At 36.7% G+C, this 27,953-nt stretch overlaps 1 protein-coding gene across 1 annotated transcript; it reads right to left on the reverse strand.

Annotated features, from left to right (window-relative positions):
- Positions 1–103: 103 nt before the first annotated feature.
- Positions 104–27,650, reverse strand: LOC149830768 (neuroblastoma-amplified sequence protein). The gene is made up of 11 exons (XM_090013486.1): positions 27,449–27,650; positions 27,267–27,312; positions 26,380–26,550; positions 24,902–25,106; positions 24,587–24,807; positions 23,468–24,425; positions 21,416–22,604; positions 19,901–20,260; positions 17,365–18,619; positions 16,779–17,044; positions 104–2,741 (listed from the first exon to the last, which is right to left on the reverse strand). Exons 1-11 carry the CDS (start codon positions 27,527–27,529, stop codon positions 129–131), a joined length of 7,365 nt encoding a protein of 2,454 aa, XP_089869612.1. The 5' UTR covers positions 27,530–27,650; the 3' UTR covers positions 104–128.
- Positions 27,651–27,953: the final 303 nt, after the last annotated feature.

Genomic DNA, 27,953 nt, shown 5'->3' on the forward strand with positions numbered 1-27,953 from the left:
GATCTAGGGTCACAGCACAGTTGAAGGGCTTCGGTATATGTCGCTAGCCAAAAAATAAACTATAGCTTGGTCGGAAACCCACTGTTGGCCATTAGGATCAAGCTAGATCACAAACAAAAGAGGAACCTTCATTTCAAATCAGTCGACAGTCCAAACAGAGCAGACTCCAATGAATTCGGCAACTCATCCCTTAATTTTCTAATGGAATTCAAAATGGGTATAGCTGGCTTCTTCTCTTCACACCTAAGCTCCTCCTTTTGGTTTCTTTCCAGTTGACCTACCAAGAACTTTCTAAGACTTGCCTCTGCAATATTAATCAGGCTCAGGGACGAATGCATGTGCATGAACTTTGAAACAAGAATCCCTGCAAGAAGATATTGTTTTGCCCTTACAAGTTCTGCAATGAAGTGGGGGAAGATAATCCTGCCAAAAAAATTGCACGCTTCTCCTTCTCTTGTTCCTTGGCTTGCTCCTGTGTGATTAAGAATGTGCAACTGGTCCTCCTGATAAATATGTGAAAAATATCCAGCCAAGTAGCAGAGGTAAGAAGTGACATTGCGGTACTGGGAATCAGTCACAATGGTAGATACAATTCCCGATGATAGCAAAAGGACTAAAAGTTCATAGTCTCCACTCGACATTTCACGACTGCCTCCCTCCTCCAACTTAGCATTAACAATGGTTAAACACTCGAACCACAAAGCTTGGTAGGGTAGAAGGAGCACTACTTTAAGAGCTACAAAACAATTGTCGCTTACTAGCAGTAGACTCAAGCCGTGGGCCTCATCTTCATCCAGCAATATGCCTTTTGAACTGACCAGTGAGTGGTCAACACATTTAACCACCTCTGAAAATTTTGATAGCCCTATGAGCTTTAGGAGTATAATCCTCCAACAAGCATGGAGGGGGTGAACAGAGAAGGCATGGTAAGTCTTTGCCTCATGCACCACTGAATCATCGTGAAATGTTTCCCAACCATCATCCCACTCGTCGCCATTCCAGTTGCTTCCTGTACCATGCACGTCACCATTTTTCTCATCAACCTCTTCAGTGTGAGAGGTACCTTCATCAGAAGAAAAGAGCCCTTGCCATTCTTCCAAAAGGCATTGAAGGGTATGGATGTGTGTCTCTGATACTGCACTAGTGGCCAGGTAAGAGAAACAAGATACTGCAGATTGTACGGACATAAGATCATTAGGAGTAATTTCTACACCAGGCCAAGTAGCTGAAATCATCTCATTTGATTTGAGGGCCACCAACTTCCTGGACATGACGAGAGTATCAGATCCATTCTGCCCAAAGGACTCATTAATTACTGGAGAGCAGGACTCAGCCCATCCTTCCCAGGGTTGACCAACAGATGGGTTCTGAGTATGTGAGCCTTCCTTTTTCCCAGTGATAGACTGCAGAAGCTCCAATGCATACACCCGATACATGTTAGGAACTTGCATGTTCTCGGAAAATGCACAAAGAACTTCCCATACTGCATACCTCACCCCCTTTAAATCACCCAAACAGTCCACCTGTTTGCTAAGGGAAGATATCAAATGCTGCAATCGTTGACCAACATCTGATCCACTGCTCAAGTCTGAGAGAAGAGATTCCATTAACTTCACATAAAAACAACGCAACATTTCACTGTCTGCATGACTAATATTGCCTTCTACATTGGTGCCTGTCTGACTCTGTGTTCTTGCTTTAACATATAGATCAGCAACAACTCCAAACCCACAACCTGCAAATAACATTGCTCTGCAGATATCCAAAACATCAGTCTCATGAGCATCCAAATTCCCATTTTCAACATATCCAAAAATGGTTCCCCACCCTTCATTGGATGTTATTTTATTCTCAATCACCATGGCCATCAAAACGGACAGGCATCTTGATAGAGTTTCCCATTTGGAAAGAACAGAGGCTTTTTCAGGTTTCTCATGGAACACTATCCCATGGAGGTCATCAGCCAGTCTTATCCATAAATTCAAAAGCAAGACAAGACATTCCTGCCATGCTGAATCCTCGGACAAAATGTAGGAATGTGAAGAGGGAAGACTCAATACATAGTATCTCATATACATGCTCAAGGCATCCCCTTCCGAAATTTCTCTAATATATTTGCTGCATCTTTCATATTTATTCTCAAGTTCAAAAACAAGAACTCTAAAATCATCAGGGCTAATTCTTTCACTCACTTCTATTCCATTCTCTAGATCCTTCAACAAGCACAAAACAAGATGTTTATACACATCCTGTCTTGATAGGAGCACTGGGTCCTCAAAATTGCCAGCCAGGGCATCAACCATCTGTGCCAAAACATCCACAGTAGATTCATCAATGTGACTACAAACTTCATTGTTGAACTGAGCAAAGTTCAAGCCTCCCAATCCAGCAATATTTTTGAAGTTGAGGCCATTGATAAAGGACACTCTCTTGCATTCTTGTCCTAAAGCTTTGTAAAATTCACACAAATTTAGCGCATGTGAATGTTCACCATGAAGTCCAAGAAATGCCGACTCCACTTCTCCCAACTGTGAAAAGCAATCAGATAGAATACCGTACAAGTAGGACAGCCGCTGTTTGTTATGCCCATTAATCTCCGGATAGACATTTGAGGAAATCATTGGAATGACTTTTGATGGATAGACTAATAAATGTTTTCTGTAATCTGAAATCTCAGCCTCGATATCATCATCTGCCCATATTTCAGAGACAAGGGAAGAACAAAGATAATGAAGTAGCACCTGTGCAGGAGATGCAATTAAATATAAAGCATAGGAAGAAGAATGGTAGTTTTCCTTCATACACACAAATACATGCTGGCATACACATACACACACATGCACACATAAAGTCACAAGTATATCTGATAGTTGTGCTATATCATGAGATTTTTGACATGGTATAAAACCTGCTCTGCCAGTATATTTTGGAAATATTATAAATTTTAATACTAAATATAATTTTAGTTTCTTATTTATCTCGCTTTTTATTTGTCTACTCTTATAATTGTGGAGAAGTGGCAGTCTTTCCAGAAGAAATGATTATTTAAATCATCAAAAACAGTTTACTTAGTCAAGAAATTGATGACAGTTTTATACACACGTTAGTTGGTGTGCACCTATGTGCACCAGCCTTTTTAAAGTTGTATATATACAACAACAACTACGCCTTCATCCCAAAACAATTGGGGTCAGCGATATGAACCAAAAAAGAAATTCATTTTGGGTCTACCACATGTATATATATATATAGTTTATTTATAATGATGTAATAGATAATACCCTCTAGGGGTATTTTTGTCATTTTACTCATGTAATAGGGACTGTTCATTAGGAACAGTTTTTTCCCTTTTTTATTATTTTCTTTTTTTGTCTTTTCCCATTTAGAGCATGGGCTCTATGGTCTTTTGACCATAGAGTTATTGGGGGCTCCCCAATGGTCATAAATATGACCATAGGGTCTCCCTCTCTTTTGTATATAGAGGCTTTGCCCCCCTTCTTTCTTGAATGCTTCTCTTAAGCATTCATGCTCAATAAGATGAATATTTTTTTACATTCTTGTGTTCATCTCTTTAGATGTCTTGAATGCACTTAGTGTTTGTGTTATGCCTTTGTGCTCTTGTATTGTCCCTTAGTTGGACTTATGTAAGTGCATGTGCACTGTGTGTTTATGATCTTGTAAGCCCTTAGAGGCTCTCGTTTTGTATTTTCGCATATTTCATTACATGGCAGTAAAGTTAAAAAATTCTTCTTGGTAATTTGCCTTTTTGTGTCTTGGGATTCTTTGGTTCAAGTTCATGCTTCATGAAGGTTCATAATCGTTGTGTGACTTGGATTCAAGGAAAATCTTGACCCGGTATGTATCTTAAATCTTTACTGTTTCTTGAGTTATCTATTTCATGTATTATGCATGAGAAAACACTCATTTCTTCTTATTTTTTGAAAAGTTATTTGTTATTTTTGTTAAAAACTAAAATCTTTAAATGCTTTTCAAAATTATTGTTGGGTTTATTTTTTGTTTTATAATGTTTAGAAAATGTGTTTGATCTTATGAAATGATATATGTGTAAGCTCTTATGAGATCTAGTTTGAACCTTTGATTTTTTTAATTCAATTTATTTAATATGTACGTATATGATCTAATATTATTGAGTATATGGTGTTGGCATTTAGATGTTTTATTCAAACACTTCATGGTTATAAATGTCAAATCATGTTCGTATTTATTATATTGAAATTTGTTTTGTTTTTGAAAATTTTGTCAAATACTTTAAAATTATTTAAAATATTTATTTTTAAATAGTTTTGTGTGTTATTCACAAGTATGATTTTATAAGATTTTGCTTAGCTCGTGTTTGAATTTTTTCTTTCCTTTCTCTAATGTATTCTCACGTGAAACACAAAATATTTTGTGAAGTATTAAAAATTATATGTAGTTAGGACCTTAGTGATCATGGTCACCTTGTTATTTTTGAAATTTGAATAAATGATTTCTTTATATTGATATATGACCCTTGTGCACTTATGATAGTCTTCCATACACATTGATGAATGAGATTGCCTATTCGTGCATAAGATATTGAGCATGATTTCTTCTTATGAGAATTATTCACTTTTATGAATGTCTTTTAAAATGATTAAAAACACTTATGTCATTGTGAGTTTCTCTTGTTGACTCCCTTTTTATATATATCTTGTAATTGTGTTATTTGTTAGTCTCATTACTCTTTAATGAACATTATCTTACATGTTTTTTCATGGGATTTAAGTATAATGCTTTTTTGCATACATGGTATTAATAAAATACTAATTTGAGAATTATAAGAGTCTTCTTTGTAGATGCCCTTTGTGGGTGTTATAATTGTTTCCTTCATGATTCACTTTCGTACTTGTCTATTTTTTTATTGGACATGCTTGTTCGAAATTGAGGACTCATCGGTAGACATTTTGTCTTGTTGTGTGATTGCATTTGCATCATGATACCTCACATGAGTTTTAAGTGTTAAAGTTTTTTTTTCACACGTGATATTGAATGAAATGTTTTTTTTATATTGTGCCTTCTTGTGTGAATCCCATAGTGGGTTCCTTGTTGATGTTTGTCCACTTTTGTATCTACTTGGTGGACCTTGTTCGTAAATAAAGGCTTATTCATTCTAAATTTTTCATCTACCTTTATTGGATTTGATTTGAAACTTTGTTTTTTCAAAACAGTTCATATATATAAACTCCTATATTTGGAAATTGATTTTCATGTGCTTATATCGCCTTTTTATGGCATTTGTTTTGTCCATCACAGATTTTTATACGATGCATCATTTCCTTTTGGCTTTGTTGTTTGGTCAAAGTTATCTGTTGAGGTGAGTTATGTGTGCACCTCAAGTCATCTTAGCAATTTGTAATTATCAAAGTTTATAAGCGTTGTGCCGACACATGTCTTGAACCTAATTGATAGTTGATTGGCCTCTGGATCAGAGTTACTGAAAACGCCTAGGTAAGTGGGGAAGCACACTTCCCCGAAGTGCGTTTCAGAAGCGTGAAACATCGCGCTTCCGAAACGTGCTGGGAAGCGCCAATTTTTTGGGGAAAGGGCGCTTTCCTCATTTTTTGTATTTTTATTTTTATTTTTATTTTTTTCTCTTTTTCGCTTCCTAGGTCGCTTCTGAGGTGATTCCTGATTCGTTCCTAAGTCTCCCACGCTTTCTGCTTCCTAAAATTTTGAAAGTACCTCGCTTACCGCTTTCACTTCCCGTATCGCTTTCCGTTCCCGCAACCATGCTCTGGATCCATGTTGGATTTGTTAAACTAGAGATGTTTGTTGGGATGAATTGTGTGCACCTCATTTTTTGTCAGTTTAGATTGTTGGCTTACAGTTCGGCTCTAACTAACGGTTGTTTGATCTCTGGTTCTATGAGTGTATTGTATCACTCATTTGTTTATTTGGTCATTATTATTATGTTGGATGTTTATAATTATGTTAATTTGTGATGGCTATCTAGTTTTGAAACCATGGTATTTTGAAAAATTGTTAAAATTGATATCCTTATTCTTCTCGGTGACATTAGTTTGTAACTTTGTGTTCATTAGAAGTTCTCTTACCTCGTGTTTTTTCTCATATTATGCCTCTTATTTAAGTGTCATTTTATATAGACAAAGATATGTTGTTTTTATATGTGCACCCACTAGGTATTCACACATTTTGTGTGTTTGTATTATGCTTTTATTCTAGTAGTTGATAAACTTGAATATTAAGACTTGTCTCTTAGTCGTTTTTTGTAAACAAGAGTTATTTTTGTGCTGAGTTATGTGCACCCATTGGTTATTCACACGTTTTGTGTGTTTGTATTATACTCTTGTCCTAGTAATTGATACACTTGAATATTGAGATTTGTTTCTTATTTAAGTGTCTTTTTATGTAGACAAGAGATGTTATTTTTGTAGTGAGTTATGTGTACCTATTGGTTATTCACATGTTTTATGTGTTTGTATTATGCTCTTGTTCTAGTAGTTGATACACTTGAATATTGAGATTTGTTTCTTATTTAAGTGTCATTTTATGTAGACAAGAGATGTTTTTTTAATGTGGTGAGTTATGTGCACCCATTGGTTATTCACACTTTTTGTGTATTTGTTAAGCCCATAAGTGTCATTATAATTGTGCTCTTGTCCAAGCAGTTGATACACTTGAATTTTGAGGTTTGAAGGTCTAGTAAGGTTATTGCTTGTGGTGGTCGAACTATTGTTGAGGTTTGCAAAATATCATTTCTTGATATTTGTGGGATTTTTTAAGAATCTCTCCTAAACTTTTTCTACATGTTTTTCCTTGTATGAAAAAAATGATTATTGATAAAATTTCATGCATCTTATGTGCATTTCATATATACATTATATTTTAATATTGTTATTTGGTCCTTTGTGCTTGAACCTATTTTATGTTGTGTGAGTGAATCCTAATGGGTTGTGATTTGTGAGATTGCTCTCATTCATTATTATGTAAATTAAATATATTTTAATTACATGATGGATATATATATGTTATATGCATAAATATTAATCAACTCCTCTTTTCTTGAGAATTCTTTTAAATTGTTATATTTTATATGCATGTTGTCATGTTTGCTTAGTATAAATGATGTTTTATTTGAAGTATTTTTCTAAAATTTTGGGAGATTATTAATGCATGATTACGATTGTCTAATGTTGATTTCATAAAAAAAATCTTTGAGATGTGATTCTCTTATCTTGCTTTAATTGATACTAATGTTTCTAAAAATCTTAAAATTATTGTTACTTTGTTTAAAAAAAATCTACTTAGAGTGTTATTCTTGTTCAAAATATACATATTAGTTTTTTAAAACCTTATAACTATTTGGTTAGAATATCTTCTTTTGTGTAATTGGTACCTTTGTTTTGTTCTCTCTATAGGTTCTTAAAGAAGTGATGGACTGAGAAAGTAATATCTTCGATGCATCATATCTGGCATTTGAAGACTTGTATTTGCAAAATTCTCTAATGTGTGATAAAGATGGAGATTTTCATTGAAGACTTGGATCCTTCCCTTTGATTCTTTTTTGTATTTTTAAACTTTAGGTATATCACACTGTAAGTTTGAGGAGTGTTAAGTTGTACATGTATATATATAATATATATATATATATACATATTTGTTTCACCACATATATATATATATATAGTTTATTTACAATGTTGTAATATGTAATACCATCTAGGGGTATTTTTGTTATTTTACTAATGTAATAGAGATTGTTCATTACAAGCATTTTTTCCTTTTTTATTATTTTTGTTTTTTTTTGTCTTTTCCTATTTAGAGCATGGGCGCTATGGTCTTTTGACCATAGAGTCATTGGGGGCTCCCCAAGCTCCCAACGACTCTATTGGGAGCTTAGATAGGGTCTCTCTCTCTCTCTCTTGTATGTGTATAAATAGGGGCTTTGCCCCCTTCTTTCTTGAATGCTTCTCTTAAGCATTTATGCTCAATAAGAAGAACATTTTTTAGATTCTTGTGTTCTCTCTTTAGTTCTTTGATGTCTTAAATGCACTTAGTGTTTATGTTATGCCTTTGTACTCTTGTATTGTCCCTTAGTTGGACTTGAGTATGTGCGTGTGCACTTTGTGTTTATGATCTTGTAAGCCCTTAGAGGCCCTCATATTGTATTTCTGCATATTTCATTTAAGCCTTGGACTCTCAAATTAAAAATAGATGGTCAATAAAAGCCTACAGATGTGATGTACATGGCTTGTTTGGTGCTCTCAATCATGCGATTGCAATGAGTAAGAAGGATATTCAAGGCTTAAGAAATAGATGACCCACAAGGGGATGTATATACATATTCATACATAGATACATACATGTGTGTGTGTATATATATATATATATGCAATCTGATTTATTCCATAATCATCTGTAAGCTTTAAAGCATCCTGCAGGATCTGCCTTTTCTCATGCCTGACATAAACCATGAAAGCAAACAGAACACTTCAGACATAGCGCCTATCACCAGAGAGAAAACGTGTATGTATCTATGTAGATGTCATACTGTAATACCTGACAACTTTCAGAGATTTTTTATTTGAATATAAATATCTAAGGTAATGAATATTTTTCGCAACCTAATTTACGATTTTTGAATGCACGGTTGTGACCACATCGAAATTATGAAAAGAAACCAAGTGATTTCGTTGAAATCGGAGCTCGTAAGCTCGCCAAAACTTGCTCGACAACCTTAAGGGAAAAATCATAATTTTGAAGGTCGATTTTATGAGTTTTGAACACTTGGTTGCGTTCGTATAAAAAAAACAAGGAAAACGTTTTTGATTTCATCAAAATCGGAGTTAAAACGCATTCGAAACATGCTTGACAGTGTCAAGGGTAAAATGGTCATTTTATAAATATCGCACTGGCATTTATGACCAGTAGGGTCATTTTTTGTCCATTCCCTAGTTGACTGAGACCAGTGTTATTAAAAGCGCGCCTCAAGGCGCAAAAAGCGTGCCTCGCCTCAAGGCGAGGGCCTTTGTGCCTTGAGGCGCAAGCTTGAGGCGCAAATGCACAGAGGCATACGCCTCAGAGGCCTTGAGGCGTACGCCTCGAGGCGAGGCGCGCCTCAGGGTGAGGCGCACACGCCTCATGATTTTGGTCAAATGAGGGTCAAAGCCCTCATTTGACCATAATTAAAATCTTGACCCCGACCCTAACGAGGGTCGGGGGCCCTAAATAGTCTCTCGCAGCCCCTCTCTCTCTCGTCTCTCACAATCTCTCCCTCTCTCTCGCAGCCTCTCTCCCTCTCTCGCAGCCCCTTTCCCATTTCTCACAGTCTCTCTCTCTCCCTCTCTCTCGCAGCCCCTCTCCCTCTCTCTCGCAGCCCCTCTCGCAGTCCCTCTCTAGCGTCTCTCCCTTATCGGCCTCCTCCTTCTCGCCGGAAGCAGCTGCGACGCCGGAAGCAGCCATACCCCAGGTAACCCGACCCCCTTCATTCTTTTTCCTTCGTGTCTGCCTCCCTCTCTTGAATCTCTGTAGCAGGCAGGGGCACGACCCCTGTCGTGCGATTTATTCCGACAGGCAGGGCTCATGGATCCTGCCGATTGTGGTCCCTGTCAGGTAGGGGCCTTGGCCCCTGCCATATATGATTTTTGTTAGTCTTTGTTTCTAGCAGGGGCCATTCTATGGTTCAGTCAGGCAGGGGTCGAGGCCCGTGCCATATATTGTTTCAGGCAGGTAGGGGCTCGGCCCTTGCCATCTATTGGTTAAAGCAGGCAGGGGCCAAGCCCTTGCCTGTTTTTTGTTTCTAGCAGGGGCCATAGAATGGCAGGGCCATTCTATGATTCAGTCAGGCAGGGGCCTCGACCCCTGCCATCTGTTGGTTATAGCAGACAAGGACCAAGCCCCTGCCATATATTGCTATAACCAACAGATTTGCACGCAAATATATTTTTTGCAAATATGTTTTTTTGTTTCTAGGTGTTCCCATATCAATCTTCAGTTGTTCTTAGATCGTAATTGGTAGGTCAGATACCATGTGCGAGCTGCATTAAATTGGTGGAGCTGGAGAGCTTGTATAAAAATCACATTGTAGTTAAAGTAGTTTTTATGTTTTTCATTTTTTTCTCTCAAGATATCCATGTTGCCTTGATTTCCTCCTGTTGATGTCTCTCTCATTGATGTTTTGCTTCAGTTTTTTCTCTCAACATTGAAAATATTTTGTGAAGTATGATTAGTTATTGTTGATATGAAATTCTGTGCAGAATTCTGTCTCCTAGTTTTGTTTCCCGTGAATTAATGTACCCCAGAAAATATACTAATATAAGCTAAGGTTTTGTCTAAATTTTTCTTTCTATAAAAAAAAAATATAGACATTATTTTTCTTTATACTAATTATCTCATATTTTTTCCGTATTTATTTGAGATTTTTTATTTCGTGTTGGTTGGTGCTTCATCAATAAAGCATTTCTTATTTATTTATAATTTTAGATAATTTTTATAGTTTTTTTAAGTTTTAAAAAAAATTGAGGCTTACGCTTTGCACCTCGCCTCAGATTTTGGTGGAGCGCCTCGCTACGCCTCAACGCTTTTCACAACACTGACTGAGACAATCAACCAGGTTTTGTGAATTAAGGGGAGGCATTAATGTATATATGTATAAGCCTAACTAGGCTTAGTTACATTAAATAAGTACTCACTTAGTTAGTGTAACTAAGTGGCTGACCAACCAGTTCAGCCAACTGAACTGGTTGAATGAGCTGGACCTAGGGTTGGATCATCAAGATCCAACCCAAAGACCCAAGGCCCATTTTAGGTCAAACAAGCGGAGCCCACTGTTTTGGGCCTTTCGTTTTCAAGGACTCCACCAAGTGCAACAAAATGTTACACTTGGAAGGCTGGGTATTGCCATTTGGCAATACCACAGCCCCTCTCCAGCCTATATAAGACCCATCTCCCCCCTTCTTCAAACCACTTCTCTCCTCCTCACTTCCTCCCTGCCTTATCAGCCACCCTCCCCTCCCTTACCCCCAAATTTGGTGGCTGCCCAGCCACCTTAACCTACACTAGCCTCTTCAACCAACCAAGACTTGCAGCTGCAACTACACCCTCTTTTTTAAGCTCTCCATCTAACCACTATTGCTGGTAGCAACACCAGCTACCATCTCCTAGCCCAACCACCTTGGTTCACCGCTTTGCACCCTCACCTGGCCTGCACCTTACCAAACTTGCCTCCCCCTTTCTCGCACCAGTCTAGTTGTGCCCTCCTGTTGGGTAACCCAGCCTTGTGCACCTAGCACTATACCTACCTGACCTGAGACATACCCCAGCTGACCTGATTCCCTTACCAGTTCCTTCAAAACAAAATCAACCCGATTCAATCGTTATTATCGCCATCACACGTCATAAATTTGTTGGAGGAAAATTCCCCCGGGATTTTTGGGAATTTTCTGTTTCTTATCGTCAACACACTTCCAAGGTAAGATCTATCCAAATGTGTGTGGATTCCGAATGTTTAATATATTTTGGAAGCATACATATTCGCTTATATTATTCATGATGTATTCATTTTGTCTCGTGAATATAATATATATATATACACATTGGATTTCAAATAAAGTAGTTTGTTACGTGTCATACTTCAAATAAAACAAATATATTTCAAATAAAATAATAAGTTTTGATATGTATCCTACTTGAAATAAAATAATCATACTTCAAATAAAATAATAGTTTTTGTACATACCATACTTTGAGGAAAAGGATTATATCTCGAATAAAATAATAAAATAGTAGTTTTGGGTACGCATCCTACTCTGAATAAAATATTATAAAGATGTATGCATATATTTTGAATAAAATAATATTTTTTGCTTATATTTCGCTTTGCGAAGATAAAATATTGGATGCGTGCATAGAAAAACGTGCATCATTGCTTAGCTCAAGAATAGAGCTCTGGGTTCAAATATCACTACTGACAATGGAATATTTCACTCCAAATAAAAGTGAAAAGAAAACAGTTGCAACACAAAAGAGACCAAGGTCCTAGAGACCTTTCCGAAAAACAATAGTGTGTAGGGCTATGTCACACGGACTCGGCTAGGGAGGTGCCGCACCCGAGTCGACACGCCCCGACACGGGTGCGGACACGGGTGCGGCCTCGGACACGGCCTAGACTCGGTCAACGCCGAGTCGGACTCGGTCAACGAGTCCAGGCCGAGTCCGTCTTAATTTTGGACTCGGTCAACGTTGACCGAGTCCAAAAATGTCCATTTTTAGTACAAAAAACAAAAAAAAAGAACTTTTTATATATTTTTTAAAAATATATATATAGCATGAGTCTTAAACATTAGGCCCAGAAAAAAAAATATTCTTAAATATTATCATTTAATTCTCTCTCTCAATCTTAAAAGCTAATAAATTCTCATCCACGAGTACCAACACTTTTCATCCACCAAGTTCTCTCTCTTATAAAAGCTAATAAATTTTCATCCACGAGTAGCAACACTTTCTCATCCACCGAGATCTCTCTCTCTCTTTTTCAAATCTAGCTTTGAAAAATTAAAAGCTTTTAATGCTTTTAATTAATGTTATGAATTTTAGCAAAAGATATTTAATGATTTACCAGAACATGCTTTTAGTTAATGCTTTTAATTAATACCTTGATGATGTTTTATTCCCATGGTAGCTAAGACTCGGCTGAGTCAATGATAAACTCAGCCTAGTTTGGTTCTAACCCAGTTATACTACTATTTTAAGTTTTAACTCAGTTAGTTCAGGATCTTAGACAACTTGGAAGAGTCACGAGCCGAGTCCAAAATTTATATAGACATATGCACACACTGGATATATATATATATATATATATGGCCGAGTCCCCGTGTCCAAAATTTTTAAAATTGCGCCGCACCCGTGTCGCACCCGCACCCGCACCCATGTGACATAGGTGTAGGGCATACTTCCATTATGGGATTGGCTCGTGTACAAGCTTTAAATAAATTAACTCCCAAAATACGAAACAAAGCACTATCTGATAAATAAAATATGCCTACACACAAAACTTAAGATATTGATATGCTACATTGGCAAAATGCTCGTATATTCAAAATAATTACTAATTGGGTCGGGTACACATACAGGACTCTGGTTATTACTCAAAAAATGAGTACTTCGATTACTGAACCCCCATTCTAGCCTACACAGTGTAAGGCACTTAAAATAATCCCTATAATAAAGATAACCCTTCTGACCCATTTTGTTCTAATCTCTACCTTGAAAAAGGTAGATGGTATAACATCAAGTAATTTTATTCTGATTTTTGGGAGTGTGGCATCCCAGTGGTCTCCACTCACTCATAGGTCTATGAAGGTCGGGGCTATCCATGTGTCCTAGGTGATAGATCCCCAACTATTGCAGTAGTCCAGGATGTATCCTACTTTTTGTTCTGCCTTAGCGGTTATTCTCTCGGTCACGGACCACCCGCTTTGGGTCCGCTGCAGTCAGGTACCTGGGATTAAAACATCTGAGAATAATACACCCCCGGAATACCTCGATTGTTTGTGATGGTCTTCCCCCACGTACCACAATGGATGGTTAATTATTGAAACAAAGACCCTTTTTAATCACAATTTGAAATGAAAATATGCCCTAATCATGCAAACAATTTTGTTCTGTATTCTAACTTACTTTTCAGCGAAAATGTTTTATCTGAATTGACTGAATATGTTTAATATTCTGAATTACCGAAATTGGTATAGACTTATTGGACTGTCAAAAGTTTGACCCTTTAATGGGTTTTTGTTCAGGTACAGGTCAGTGAATGCAACAAAGCAGGAGCGGTATCGAGGAACTAGTACTCTCTGAAGGATCCAGGGACCAGCTTGGGACTTTTGTTCATAATATTTTATATCCCCAAGTTTTAAACTATTTGTACATTTTGTCAAAAATGACGTAAATAATATTTTGGTTTTTACTCTGATAATAGCTTTGTCTTATTTCACCCATGTGGCTCACTCAAAATTTTCAAAACCAGACTCAATATTTAATCATTTTCCGCTGCCAATATTTAAAAAAATTCAAATTTTTTGGTAAAATTTCGGGTTTTAAATTTTGGGGCGTCACACATACCCTTGTGGGTAAGGACTAGAGTTACTGGAAGCTTCTTAGATAGGTGGGAAGCTCGCTTCCCGGAAACTCGCTTCGGAAGCGCGATACTCCTCGCTTCCGAAACTTGATGAGAACCTTGATTCCCCCACGCTTCTCCTATGCTTTCCACATGCTTCATTTATTTTTATTATATGTTCTCTTACTCAACTTTTCATGCTTTTTATGTGTTTTCTCTAACTTTTCTCACTCACTTCCATGTGCTTTTGCTAAATTGGTAATCATCATTTTTAGATTTGTTAAAAATTTAATTCTTACACTAAAAAATCACGAAATTTAATATTAGTCACTTTTATTTTAGTTTTTATTTGTGTTTTATTTTGATTCTCATTCAATTCTTATATTTCTTTTTTTTTTATTCTTTGCTTCCCGCTTCCTATATATTTTAAAATGTATCGCTTCCACATCGTTTCCCGCTTCCGCTTCCTAGTCTGGCAACCTTGGTAAGGACCCCCTAGTTGGAACTCACAGGGCGAAGTTATTTTTACCAAATTTGACCTCATGGATGTGTTCAGCGTGGTCAAAATAGTAGGAATTGACCCTTGGATCATAGTTTTTTTGAGGTTTGAAAATTTTGTACAATGTAAGTCGTTTTTCAACCCTCGTTTCATGGCAGCCGTTGATATGTGCTCCCCGATATTGGACAGAATTCCATCTACTCTCTTCATAGAAAGGATAAAATCTGACATATATGTTAGAAAAACATGATCCAAAGGTCAGTTTCTACTAAACTTAATATGCCCATCGCACTTGGAGGGTCAAATGTGAAAAAAAGCTGAAAAAATAAAAATATTACATTTTTTCACAAGGGGGTGCCTCACCCACGTGGTTAGCAAACAATATATATGATCTTGTAAGCCCTTACAGGCCCTCATTTTGTATTTCTGCATATTTCATTACAGCCTTGGACTCTCAAATTAAAAACAGATGGTCAATAAAAGCCTATAGATGTGATGTACATGGCTTGTTTGGTGCTCTCAATCATACGATTGCGATAAGAAGAATATTCAAGGCTTCAGAAATAGATGACCCACAAGGGGATGTATATACATATACATACATAGATGCATACACGTGTGTGTGTGTGTGTGTGTGTATATATATATATATATATGCAATCTGATTTATTCCATAATCATCTGTAAGCTTTAAAGCATCCTGCAGGATCTGCCTTTTCTCAAGCCTGAGAGAAACCATGAAAGCAAACAGAACACTTGAGACATAGCTCCTATCACCTGAGAGAAAAATTGTATGTATCTATGTAGATGTCATACCCTCGTGGGTAAGGACCCCCATAGTTGGAACTCACAGGGCGAAGTTCTTTTTACCAAATTTGACCTCATGGATGTGTTCATCGTGGTCAAAATAGTAGGAATCGACCCTTGGATCATAGTTTTTTAATATAAAAATATGTTTTTTTGAGGTTTGAAAATTTTGTACATTGTAAGCCGTTTTTTCAACCCTCGTTCCATGGCAGCCGCTGATATGTGCTCCCTGATGTTGGACAGAATTCCATCCACTCTCCTCATGGAAAGGGTAAAATCTGACATATATGTTAGAAAAACATGATCCAAAGGTCAGTTTCTACTAAACGTAATATGCAGGTCGCACTTGGAGGGTCAAATGTGAAAAAAAGCTGAAAAACTAAAAATATTACATTTTTTCACAAGGGGGTGCCTCACCCACGTGGTTAGCAAACAATATATATAGTAGGTACCAACTAGTTGGAATCTCACAACACAAATTATGACTCAATCTAACCTCATGGATGTGTTCAACATGGCCAATTTAGTGGGAATTGACCCTTGGATCATGTTTTCTTGACAAAAAAACATGGGTTTTTTAGTCGGGAAAAATTGGTGCATTCACAACCATCAATTTTTGCATCGGCAGAAAAACCTGTACACAAGTCAGATTCCGATGATTCAAAAGCCAGCTCTCACTAAAAACATGTAGGTCGCATCCATGGGGTCATTTCGACAAAAAAAAAGGAGTTTGCTAAGTCATTTGTGAGTACAAATGATTGTAGCAAACTATAAACCTATATATATATATATATAGTCACCGATATCGGCGATATTTTGAAAATATAGTGCTAATATAGCTGTAAATTTATAAAACGATATTAAAGACAAAATATTATGATATTTTGAAAATCTCATAAATTTATATATATCGCGAAAGTATCCCAATATTACCTTTTTACTTCTTTTCTATATCTTATCTACGTTTTTCTTCTTTCTTTTATGTTTTTTACTTATTTTTTTAATTATATGTGTATTTTATTATCTAAACATGTCATTTTTCTTACTCATTTCGTATGTCACATGGATATGGCTGCGGATACAGGGATATGGCTATTTGTAGGTTTCCAATATGACTTGTACAGAAGGGGATACAGAACAGGAGTCAAAATGGAGTATCTCTGTGACAGCTCATTTCTATTATTTTTATAATTTTAAAATATTTTAAGCACCAAGTTTTTTCCGAGATTTATCAACTAAACCTATTATATTATAGCGAGAAATTGCCTTGCCGAGATATAGTTGAGACCGATATTTGTGACTATGATATATATATATATGCACATGAACACGCAAAATGAGGGAGAGAGAGAGTACCTCAATCTGATTTATTCCATAATCATCTGCAAGCTTTAAAGCATCCTGCAGGATGTGCCTTTTCTCATGCCTAACAGAATCAATGAAAGCAAACACAACACTTTGGACATAGCTCTTATCACCAGAGAGAAAACGTTCAGTTTCAATTCCTGGTATTATTTGCTGAAGAGCTCTTGCTTGATCTGCCAAGCTCTTCTGCTCTTCCAACTTGGATTTCCATTCTCTCCAAAAGGTAGACCGGACGCTGTCAACCTTTTCAATCACATCTAAGCAGCACATGAAAGAACCAATTTCAGTTCATGAAGAGATCACCTTTAGATATGTACAAGAAGCAAAATGTTAGACTGCTAACTTTATATGCTATCTAGTAATAAAAATCATCACTGCATTTTCAGCTACTTATAGCAGTTAAATAATGAACTGCATTAAAGAAAAAACAAGAAATATCAAGGCAACATTCCTATTTTTCTATACTTTGTGCATCTATCTTATAGAACCAGTGTGCCAGTCTGGACAAGATTTAAAGCACAGTATGTACAAAACAGCAAAAGGTTTACATACAGAAACCAATTGACTGTCTGATTACCTGGACTAATTGATGCATGTTTTCCTTGAAAAGCCTGCAACAGCAAATTCCTTCTCTGATGAGGACTTACACATTGAGACCCTGAATTGTGCAACAAACTGTACAGCATCCCTACGTCTGTGATACCAGAAATATCTTGGTACCCTTTCCTAGCACGAATTTGCTCCTCAATCACTTCCACCCCACAAAAAGCATCCCCAAGGTTCAGCAAATATAAACACCCATTCTTGTCTTCTGTTTCATCATGTGGTACTTGCATTATTGGTTTTGCAAGAGAAACAATTAAATCATCACTAGGAGCAAGGTTGTTGTTGACCAACCAGGAGATGATTGTTGTCACAGCTTGAAAGCTAACACTGTTGTAGGGTTTTACTGTTGAGATGGGTACATTATGTTCCTTCCCATCATATGTTGTATTGTTTACCAATTCAAGTAGCCAAGGTAGTTGCAAAGCAGCAAAAGAAAGAAATTTTCCATTTTCTTTAAGAAGTCCATCCCAACTAGAATCACCATTACGGGGAACCTCTTTTGCAATACCGCTAAGTAATGTTTTTAAGTCCCCATGTAGTTGTTCTAGACATTTATTCTGAGAGAAAGAGCAGTTTTCTGCCATATTCTCAGAGTAACCTTTAGTACCCAATATATCTTGCATACTATAGACAGGAAATGAGACTTGAGAGGAACCGCTAATAGATGTATTTGGAGGCTGGGTCCCAGTCAACAGTACCAAGTTTTCGCATTGACTGTGCATATCCAGATCTTTCCAAGCTTGAAGTAACTCAAGGACTGATTCCTCATCACAATGGCTCAAAGCAAACCCTAGTAATTCTTTTCGAGAATTTATGTTCATATTGCCAAGAGCAGGTCCTCTTCCTATTGCAGCACACAAATCCCAAATCGAACCATGTCCATTTCTTGCCAAAACAAGACAAAGGTCAAATGCCAGCTCAAGGTCACCTGTAACAGCAGCTTCTCTTGCCACAGTTTCTTGTACAGCTGCTACATCATCAGGAGAGTTAAGACCAAGAAGTTTTGCAACCTCTAGTATTTCATCTACATTGAGGTATGCCGCAGATTGACTTGTGATCACCATATTAATTATTTCCATAGGACTTCGTATCTGCCTATACTGCATAGGCAACAGAGACACTCCAAGATTTGGAAGTTTAACAGTAAGAGCATCAATGATGTCAATTTCTGCCCTAACATTATTGCTGTTTGGAAAGAGATTTAAGCACTCCTTAGCCTTCCAGATCTGCAACAAGAAGCAAGTAATCTTTTGATGAACCACAGTTGTAATTAAGCAACATCACTTCAAACAAGAATAATATTAAGTACCCAAAATGTTCTCTAGAGTGCAGCTCCTGGGGGAGACATAAATCAGTAAACCATCAAACCAAGAAAAAGGATTAAAAAAATACACCCGCTGTTCTGCAGATGAAGCACCAATAAATTAACAAAACAATTTCTGTTCTATAAGGTACATTTGAATGCCACTTATCTCACCCAGAGATCTGCGGACACGTCAATCAAGGAGTGGGGTCCACGCAAGAACAGAGACCGTGTGGGGGTGGTGTGTTGGGTGGTAGTGTGGGGAGGATCAGGTATCCTTGGATTTCAGATCCCTAAAGAGCTGTGATCCTTGGATCTGAGATCTAAGGGCTCTCAAATGCACCCTGTGTTTAGTGAATCCAGTGGATAGGCTAACATATCTATTAAAGTACTACAATTCTCTAATCCAATTTTTCTGAATCTTGTTCACGATTTATTCTATTTTAATGAATGATTTTCAATTTTCTGCTGTTTACACCTGTAGCATATGTGAACATCGCTAATTCAGCATGTTAAATACACCATTGCATGGCTAGCCATTGGGGGAATGCTTCCGACACAATAAAGAACTTATTTTTCCAGAATCACTGATTTGTCCATGTTAAGCTCAGATCAAGCTTTGGCTTAGTTGCCTTCTTTACAGTTGCACATGCATATATCTGTTTGTGGTTGTTAACAAGTTCATCACAAATTTAATGCCCCTATCAAACTAAAAAATGACATGATAATTTCTTGCAATAATTGTCACCAATCACCACCAAGAGCATGTAAATATTTTTATAGCGTAAATGAAACATTTATTAGTTGTACTATGGAAATGAACAAAAAAATTTAATTACTAAACACCTATAATAGTAATAAATAATGCACAAAACTGCCATGTCTTTTTTGTTAGGGATATAAATTTGTGGTGAACTTGTTAATGCCCACAGTTGGTTGAATAGGATAACTGGATTGGTAAAGTTACAATATCCTAACAATGTTCTTGACCTCATGAAAGCACATAATTGTGCATCATTTCCTATTAAGAAGCATATATGCAAAATATGTACCATGATTAAGCATTTAGACATAGATTATGATACGTTAGAGTCTGTATTAGACAATGCAATAGATATAGATAATTCTGGAAATGGTATTGCCAGCAATCAGTGTGCTTAAATGAGAAGGAAAAACTGAGACAGAAAGGTAGATCCATACTCACTTCAGAACAATCAAGACTTGAAGCTGAGAAGAAGTATTCCCTAGCTGCTTGAATGACTAGATACTCTGCCTTTTCAGATGCCAAAGAAATTGTTCCTATACCTTTAAGATAGTTTCTTGCAAGAGAAAACTTCCCAGCTTTAAGCAAACCTCTACAGAATTCCAACAGCATATACTCTGAATCCAGAAAAGGAAAAGCCTTTTCCTGAAGGCAAAGCATATCACGCCACATATTTGCCCAATCGTTATCTGACCTCACAGGCTGCCGACGCCCAAATTTTGATAGAACAAGACGAAGAAGCTGTTTGACGCCCTTCTCATCTGAATGGGCTTCAAGGAAGAAGTGCAATGGCTTTGGGACCTGCAATACATGTCTAGCTGCATTACCATCAATATATTATGAAATTTTTCACATAAAATCAAAGGAAAATTTATAAACTAGACTTCTAACCAAATCTCCTTAAGATCACATAAGGCGCATAGATGAAATTCATGTTGCACATGAACTGTGCAGCAAGACACATAAAACATCATCTTTATGAAGACATTGTCTAATTTTCTGAAAAGAATAAGATATTGGCTAATTTCATGAAGTGACACACAAAATGCACTAGTGGAATAAAAAAAACTAATTGTTTCTTTATGTTTTGATAAAAAAAATACATCTTATCCTTTTTAATTTTTTTATATTTTTAAAGCATCCTAGTTTCTGGAGAAAAACCACTTTTTGAGAAACACTCCCAAGAAAAACCTAGGTGAGAAATTGCCAATTCTATTTGTGGCTATGATTTGATCTAACACAAAAAAGTACCATCAATTTTGATAGCTAAAATGCCATTTTCTTTCTAAATGGCTAAAAGTTACACACTCCTGCAACTATTAGAACTCATTGGGACTAGAAAAGTATTTCTATCAATTTACAGAAGTCTTACAACCATGGTATATACTTCGTAAACAAGCACTTGAAAATCAGCATAGAAGAAGATTCATGTCACTGACACATTACTGGAGCTGCTCTGATGTACCATAGGTTCTACTGGACCAAGAGCATACTGGTTCCAAAGTTAATACTGGATTAGTCATGGATGGCACACCACATTTGCATCCACTGCTGATGCTGACCATGCAATGTAGGAGCCTCAATCTCTATTGTGTCATGATAACACCACCAGAATTAAGTATTTCAAGAAGCCACAGCTAAGCAACAAAATGGCCTAGCTTCATGGGGTAATGTTTAAGCATATGGTCATGAAGCACTATAAGTCTATAACTTCCTTCCGGACGGAGCACATAATAGCCTAATAGGAATGCTACTCCCTTTTACAGATAATCTGATGGAATAAAGCTACAAATATACAAATTGGGATGCTTGAAGTACAACAGATAAAAACCATTCACACTATAACAGGCTTATCAACATTTGCACCTCATAAGAAAGAACCAAACAATGGGCATTTCTATTTAAGTCTCATTTACTGAAGTTAATAATCTACACAAACAAGGAAGCAATAACAACCTGGTAATAGGCCAGAAGTCTTCCGGATTCAATATGACCTTCAGCTTGTTTAACTCTTTTTTCTAAGTTTTCATTAGGAATACCCTCCTTCAAATGAATGGGAATTGAAAGCATGATTAAAGGCTTATCATCCTTTCTTAGAGATCCAAACCCTTGCACCCCCTGTCTTGGGCTAGAATCCCTATCAGCAGGAAAAGCTTTGCACCTTAGACTCATCAACGGAACCTTGGACAAGATAGAAGCCATCATATTCCACCTATCAGTAAGAGTGCACAAATATAAACAGTCGAGAATTACTTCAATAGCTTCTTTTTCATCTTTGAAAATCCCATTATTCTGGAAATCTTTACAACCCTCATCAATCACTATCAAACAAATCTCTAACTTGTTTTCTGCCGCAACCTCTTTTAGCCATGTGACGAGTAGTGAGTCCTTAATATCCCCAGAAACCTGAGTTCCCTCCGTTTGGTCACCAGAAACAGATTTTTTTATATGACACTGCTTTTGCATGAATGGAATTGATTTAGTTCGTAATGTTTCCACTACAGTATCCTCTTTAACTCCCTCCATTACTATCTTGAACTTTTCATAGTCAGATAACTGTTTCCAGGAAACAAGAGTCATACCAATGTTTTTCTCATCAGCATGTCCATCAGAAAAAACAAAACTATAGAAGCTCAATGTATCCTCATAGAACTGTTGTAACTCCAGAAGACCTTTACGGCAACCAACATCTAACAGAGAAAGACAGTTTTCAAGCTGACCACTCAAGCTGTCCATCTCCATAGCTCTCTCCATGTACCACCGAGAGAGTTCACTAACTGATGGCCACAGAAACCCAACAAGCTGCTTCAAGATATGTTCAGTTTTCACACGTACACCACTTTCATGACTCTGTAACTCACTGTTTCTTTGAATAAAAGATACCATCTGATTTCCTTCAACCCAATCTTTTTCCCTAAGAGCAATGTTACATGGAGGAGACCTCCCAGGGAGGAGCTGACTATAGGTTTGGACTGGAATAGTTTCAGGTATAGCTGCCAAAATTTCCAAACTAAAAGGAGATATGGAATATAAATGCCGCTTAAAAAGCAGATTAAGGGCTCCAATTTTTCCACTTTCAGCAAGACCAACAGCAACTTTATTGAGAGGTAAAACCTGAAATTTGCCATACTCGTGCCTAGAAAATCTGCATCGAATTACAAAAAGGAGAAGTTACTCGTAAAAACATTAGAGTAGACAAACACATGATATTCAGGACTATGTTTGGGCTTAGAAACCTAAAACCTAGCATACATGCATATATTTATGTAGGTATGAATGACATTCCTTCATATCATAATACTATCAATTTTCTTGGAACTTTCTATCCTTGATTGCAGGTGGGTTGAGAGTGCATTTCACTTAAGATATGCATCAATTAACACACACACACACACACACACACACACACACACACACACACGCATGTGCATGTGTGTATGTGTTATAATTGATGATTATTATAAGTTTATAACTGATGCATATATATAGAGTAACATGTATCATCAAACAGGTAAGTCATCTGATGCAAATCGGACACTTTTTGTGCCGCTGATCGTGTGCGCGATCAGCGGCGTACAAAAATTTTGCATGAATACAGTTTTTAGCGGTCAAGAACCGCAGCTAAAAGGTCATTTTTTGACGCACGTCTGCACTCGTTTGACGCTAGAGGCATTTGACGATACGGGTTTTCATGTGTGTGTGTGTATATATATATATATATATATATATATATATATATATATATATATATATATATATATATATATATATATATATATATATATATATATATATATATGGCTGCACCATATTGCCAATGGAAATTGTGCACCCCTGCTTAAGGGTGGAGCAAACCATTTTTAGGCACCCAAATAAGCATTCCCACAGTTGGATAATGGCTGCTACATTCCCTCATAGACCCGCACACACACCACACATGTGTACATGCATACACACATGCGCACACACACACACACACGAGCATAAATTTCAGTCAGTATAACTCACCTGCCCATGTTTATCCCAAGAAATGTATCCAGCCTGTCTCTAGATTGCAACAACTGAAGCCTCACCATCCTATACTCCCAAGTTTGACTGTCTTCACTATTCTCTATTTCTGAAAACCTATATTTTTCAGTTATATGGAGCCCATATGAAAGTAAAGCTTTAGTAGATTCCTCAGTTGGCCCAGATGTACTTAAACATTCTGAGAGTACAAAGCTTTCATCCTTTACATTGTACAGAAAGCTAATAATTTCATCCATTTCATGATCTGAAGTCAACCACTGTGATTTGAAAATTTCATCTTTATCCATTGTGTGGCGCTCGGCAAATTCAAAGGCAGCCTTATATTGCTGGCTATTGAGCAATATTTTGTACATATCCAAAACAGAGCGCTCAGAGAGTGATATTAGTTTCCACATTATCCCACCAACTTCTTGTTTATTGTGTCTGACATAAATCATCTGTCCAAAATCCTTCACATCTGAATTGCTTTCAAGCAGAAATACAAATCCCTGATAGTGTGTAACCCTTCCTAAAACAGGTGAAGAGAACACAAGATCAGTCTCTAGAAGTCTTACACCATGGTTGACATTGACTATGGTGATACTGTTGCTCCTCTTTGCAATAACAAGGGAATTGTCAGACCACCATGTTACATCTGTGATATCATTTATACATTTTCTTCCTCCAGGTAAAGTAGTAAAGCCCATTTCCCTGTAGCATTTTTCACTGAATGCAGCGATCGAAAGAGAATGATGTTCACTATCCAAATTAAAAACATCCAAGTTTCCAATGAGATCAAGAACAGCAACATGCTTGCCTTGTGGTGATATTAACACTTTTGGGGTTGTGAGAGGTCCTCGATGACTTCCCACACTACAAAAGAAGCCTTCATACTGACAGGAGAACAACAGCTGCAGCTCTGAACTCCTAGACACATGCCAGAGAGAAAGGGAACATCCTGAAACAAGGAGAAGAGTTGACTAAGTAGCATAAATGCTGTAGAGAAAAAGTGCTAATTGATAAACAGTGACTTCCTCTCCACAATAACAAACAGTTTTATTTGAAAGCAATAGAAAAAACCGAAAAACTAAGAAATAATAAAAAATGGTTCTTCCTTACCTGTATTTCCTTTATGACTGTCAGTAATGCCAGCAGCACCAGCTAGGATTAGGAAAGAAAGCCTCTGATCAAAGTCCAGGCATGATGCACCCATGGGATACTGTTTCTTCAATATAATTTGATTACTGGATATGGACAAGCATGGCGCAGATGCAGTAAGCTCCTGGTTGACCTCAATCCAGTGAACCAAACCATTTGAAGTAAGGATGTTAAAGGCACACCTGCAGGATAACTTTATTCCCTTAATGGCATCAAATGTCTCTTGACATTCCAAAATCCACTTGTATGGTACTGAAACTTAGTAAAAATACTTACATGTAGGAACTTCTGTTATCTGCATTGTCCAAAACAAAAAGACCAACAGCAGATGCTGATATTTTGGACTGTAATTTTGTCATCTTTATTATTTCCACCCCATTTGGTTTGACAATATAAAAGTTATTCTTGTCATCAATTAATCCAAGAAGAGTACAAGAATCTGACCATGCTCCGTATGTGAAGGTAATTAGCTTGTCTGATCCTGAACCAGTAGATCACACGTAACAATTTAATATATAAATCATTGGCACAAACAGCACCAAATGTGAATGTGTATTGCATAATTCAAATCACCAGCTACTGACTAAATGATTTAGCCATGGAATAATTAGAAAATGAATCAGAAAGAAACAGTTTGTATAAGAGGAGAAAAAACACAGCAAGTGACTGCAGATTGAATATCCAAAACGTAAAAACTAGCCAAAAGTGCAGATTAAAAAGGAAAAGGAAAACTAAAAAATGACATATCTAATGGCAACTGGTAAAGTTAGTGGCAGTTAATGAATAAAAGCAGCAGCAGACGATCAACAAGAAAATAGTACTAGATCTCAAAATTCTTCTATTCTCTACCAGGGAATCTTGTACAGCTTCAATGTTGGTTGCAGGTGGTTGCAGTCAGTTGTAGAAGATTTGATGCCACTTTGGCATTGAAGATAGCTCCAACTTATACACCCCAAGAAATAAAATAGTATGGAATGAAATAAAACCAAGAATACCACGTTCATATTAACTTTTTCGGCTACTGCAAGCATCCAGAAGAGGGCATGAAAGCAGTAAACCCATCATTAGCAAAAGAGAAAAAATTCATTCAAACAACGCTTCAGAAGGATGATAACATAATGCACAGAATTACCTTCCAATGATGTAACCAAACAGAGATATAGAGATATCCTCATAAATAAATCTAAAAGGAAAACTACAGACAGAGTTATCAAATTGCTTGGAGAGATAAACACTAAATTTAGCAACTAGCCCCAAAAAGACAACACAAGAATTTATCCCCGAACATACCTAAGAATAGGCAAGCCAGAAAAAATATTGGATTGATTTTGGGAGGCATAAAAATTAAAATTAAATGGATCAAAATGAAGAGAGAGTTTTTGTTTCCTTTTCTGAATAATACAAAATGATAACAAGATTGAGAAGAAGTCACCTGAGTTATGCATAAGCAAGAAAACCAAATACAATTTAACTGTTCAAAAGAAGATGAGGAGGAAACCCAATTCCCACTCTCCATGAGCTAAACCAAGAATAAACTCCATTTAGCTAAACATTTGAAGTCGGAAAACTAACTTTTTTGCATAATAATAAGTCTTCAGATTTTTCCAAAAACACAGCTCATTTATTTAGCCAGAACATTCAAGCAAACTGAGGAAACCCATTCACTGCATTCATACCACCTTTTGCATTTCATTTCTGAACCTGTATAAGCTCATAATTCAATGTCTGTAGAAGCAGGGTGTTGGAAGTCATACCAGTATAGAAGCCGCATGGCTCCATGTATTTATCATCCTTATGCAGTATTGTTATTTGGTTGCTAGCAGCCACAGCGACATATTCACCCTTAGGAGAAACAAAAAGTGATATCTCCTTCAACGATTTTGGCAGAGAATAGCTGCTCCAATTCTCTCGAAGTTTCTTTAACCCTTCAAAACAAAGCACGTCAATGTCATATTGATCTTATGCCGATATACCTGACACTGACCAGTATCTTTAAAAGTGTGGAAGCATGTGTGATCATGTAAAACAGACGTGTCCAGTTTGTACACAAATCAATCGTGCAAATTTAGTGCATGAACTAAGATATAACTTATTGTGCTATCATATTTTTCAGTGTTAAAATTCTGTGACATCTGGTACTAAAGAAGTTAAAAAAGCTACCACAAATTGCTATTTTTACTAATGCAGAAATTGTCAAAAAATTATCCAAAATTCTTAAAATTCTAAACTCAAGCTTCCTGATTGCAACCTTATGGTCAAAATGAGAAAAAAAAAAAGAATTGGAATATATACCGCAGACAACTGAATCATGAAACCACAAGAAAAAAAACAAATTCTTCGAATATTTATGCAAATTAAGTTCATGCTACTTGAACATTGAATTATCCCGACACGGTAAAAAGAATAGAATTAACATGAAAGAACAGTAACAGAAAAAGGAAATCAATAGAAGTAAGCAAATGCAAATATTACCAACGAAATTATAAATCAACAACGCAAAAAGTTTCTTCAACGTGACAGATGAATGAAACTAGCATGAGAAGACCATAGAAGAAACACAGCAATCGGAAGATCAAGATATCATTCAATAACCAAATCGGATCGAAAACTAAACCTTTTAAACGAAAATCGGAATTATTACCTCGAACGGGAAGAAATGACGAAATCCCCCACCCATCTCCTTCACTCTGCCAAATTCCCAATCCGAAAAAGGAGTCAACCAACAGAACCAGAACTCCAATTCGGGAGATAATTCCGAAACCAAACGCAGAAAAATCGAAACTTGAATTTAAAGAGAGAGAAAGAGAGGGAAGACAAAATTACCGATTCAGGAGATGAATCCGGCGAGTAAATCCCCGTCGCGTGGTAACCCGTCTCATAGAGGATCTGCGGAACGCCTTCCATGGTGGAATTGGAGTCTCCGGAAACCCTAGGAGTCGTTTCCAGAACGAGAATCGGATCTAACAGGTTGGAATTTCATTTCTTATTTCTGCCTCCTTTTGCTTCTCCTCTGTTTGGCTGAATCGGGTGGAAGAGTTAGAGAAGGCAAACGACTTTTAATTGTCAGAAACGAAGATCCTCATAGTCTCTCAACCAATGTTGTTAGCATCGGAATCGGACCTGTATCGTTTTTCATAAAATGCCCGTATCGTATCGGACTTGTCTCGATTGGTATCGGTCTATTTAAAAATGATTTTTTAATTAAAAATTCACAAAAATAGGAAAAATGTTAAAAAAAAAACAAAAAAATATGAAAAAGTTAAGAAATAAAAATAACTAAAAAAATACAAAAATAATCAATTTATAGCATGTAAAGTAAACAATAGCA

This window comes from Nuphar pumila, chromosome 7, assembly GCF_984573655.1.
Source record: "Nuphar pumila chromosome 7, dmNupPumi1.hap1.1, whole genome shotgun sequence".
NCBI lineage: Eukaryota > Viridiplantae > Streptophyta > Magnoliopsida > Nymphaeales > Nymphaeaceae > Nuphar > Nuphar pumila.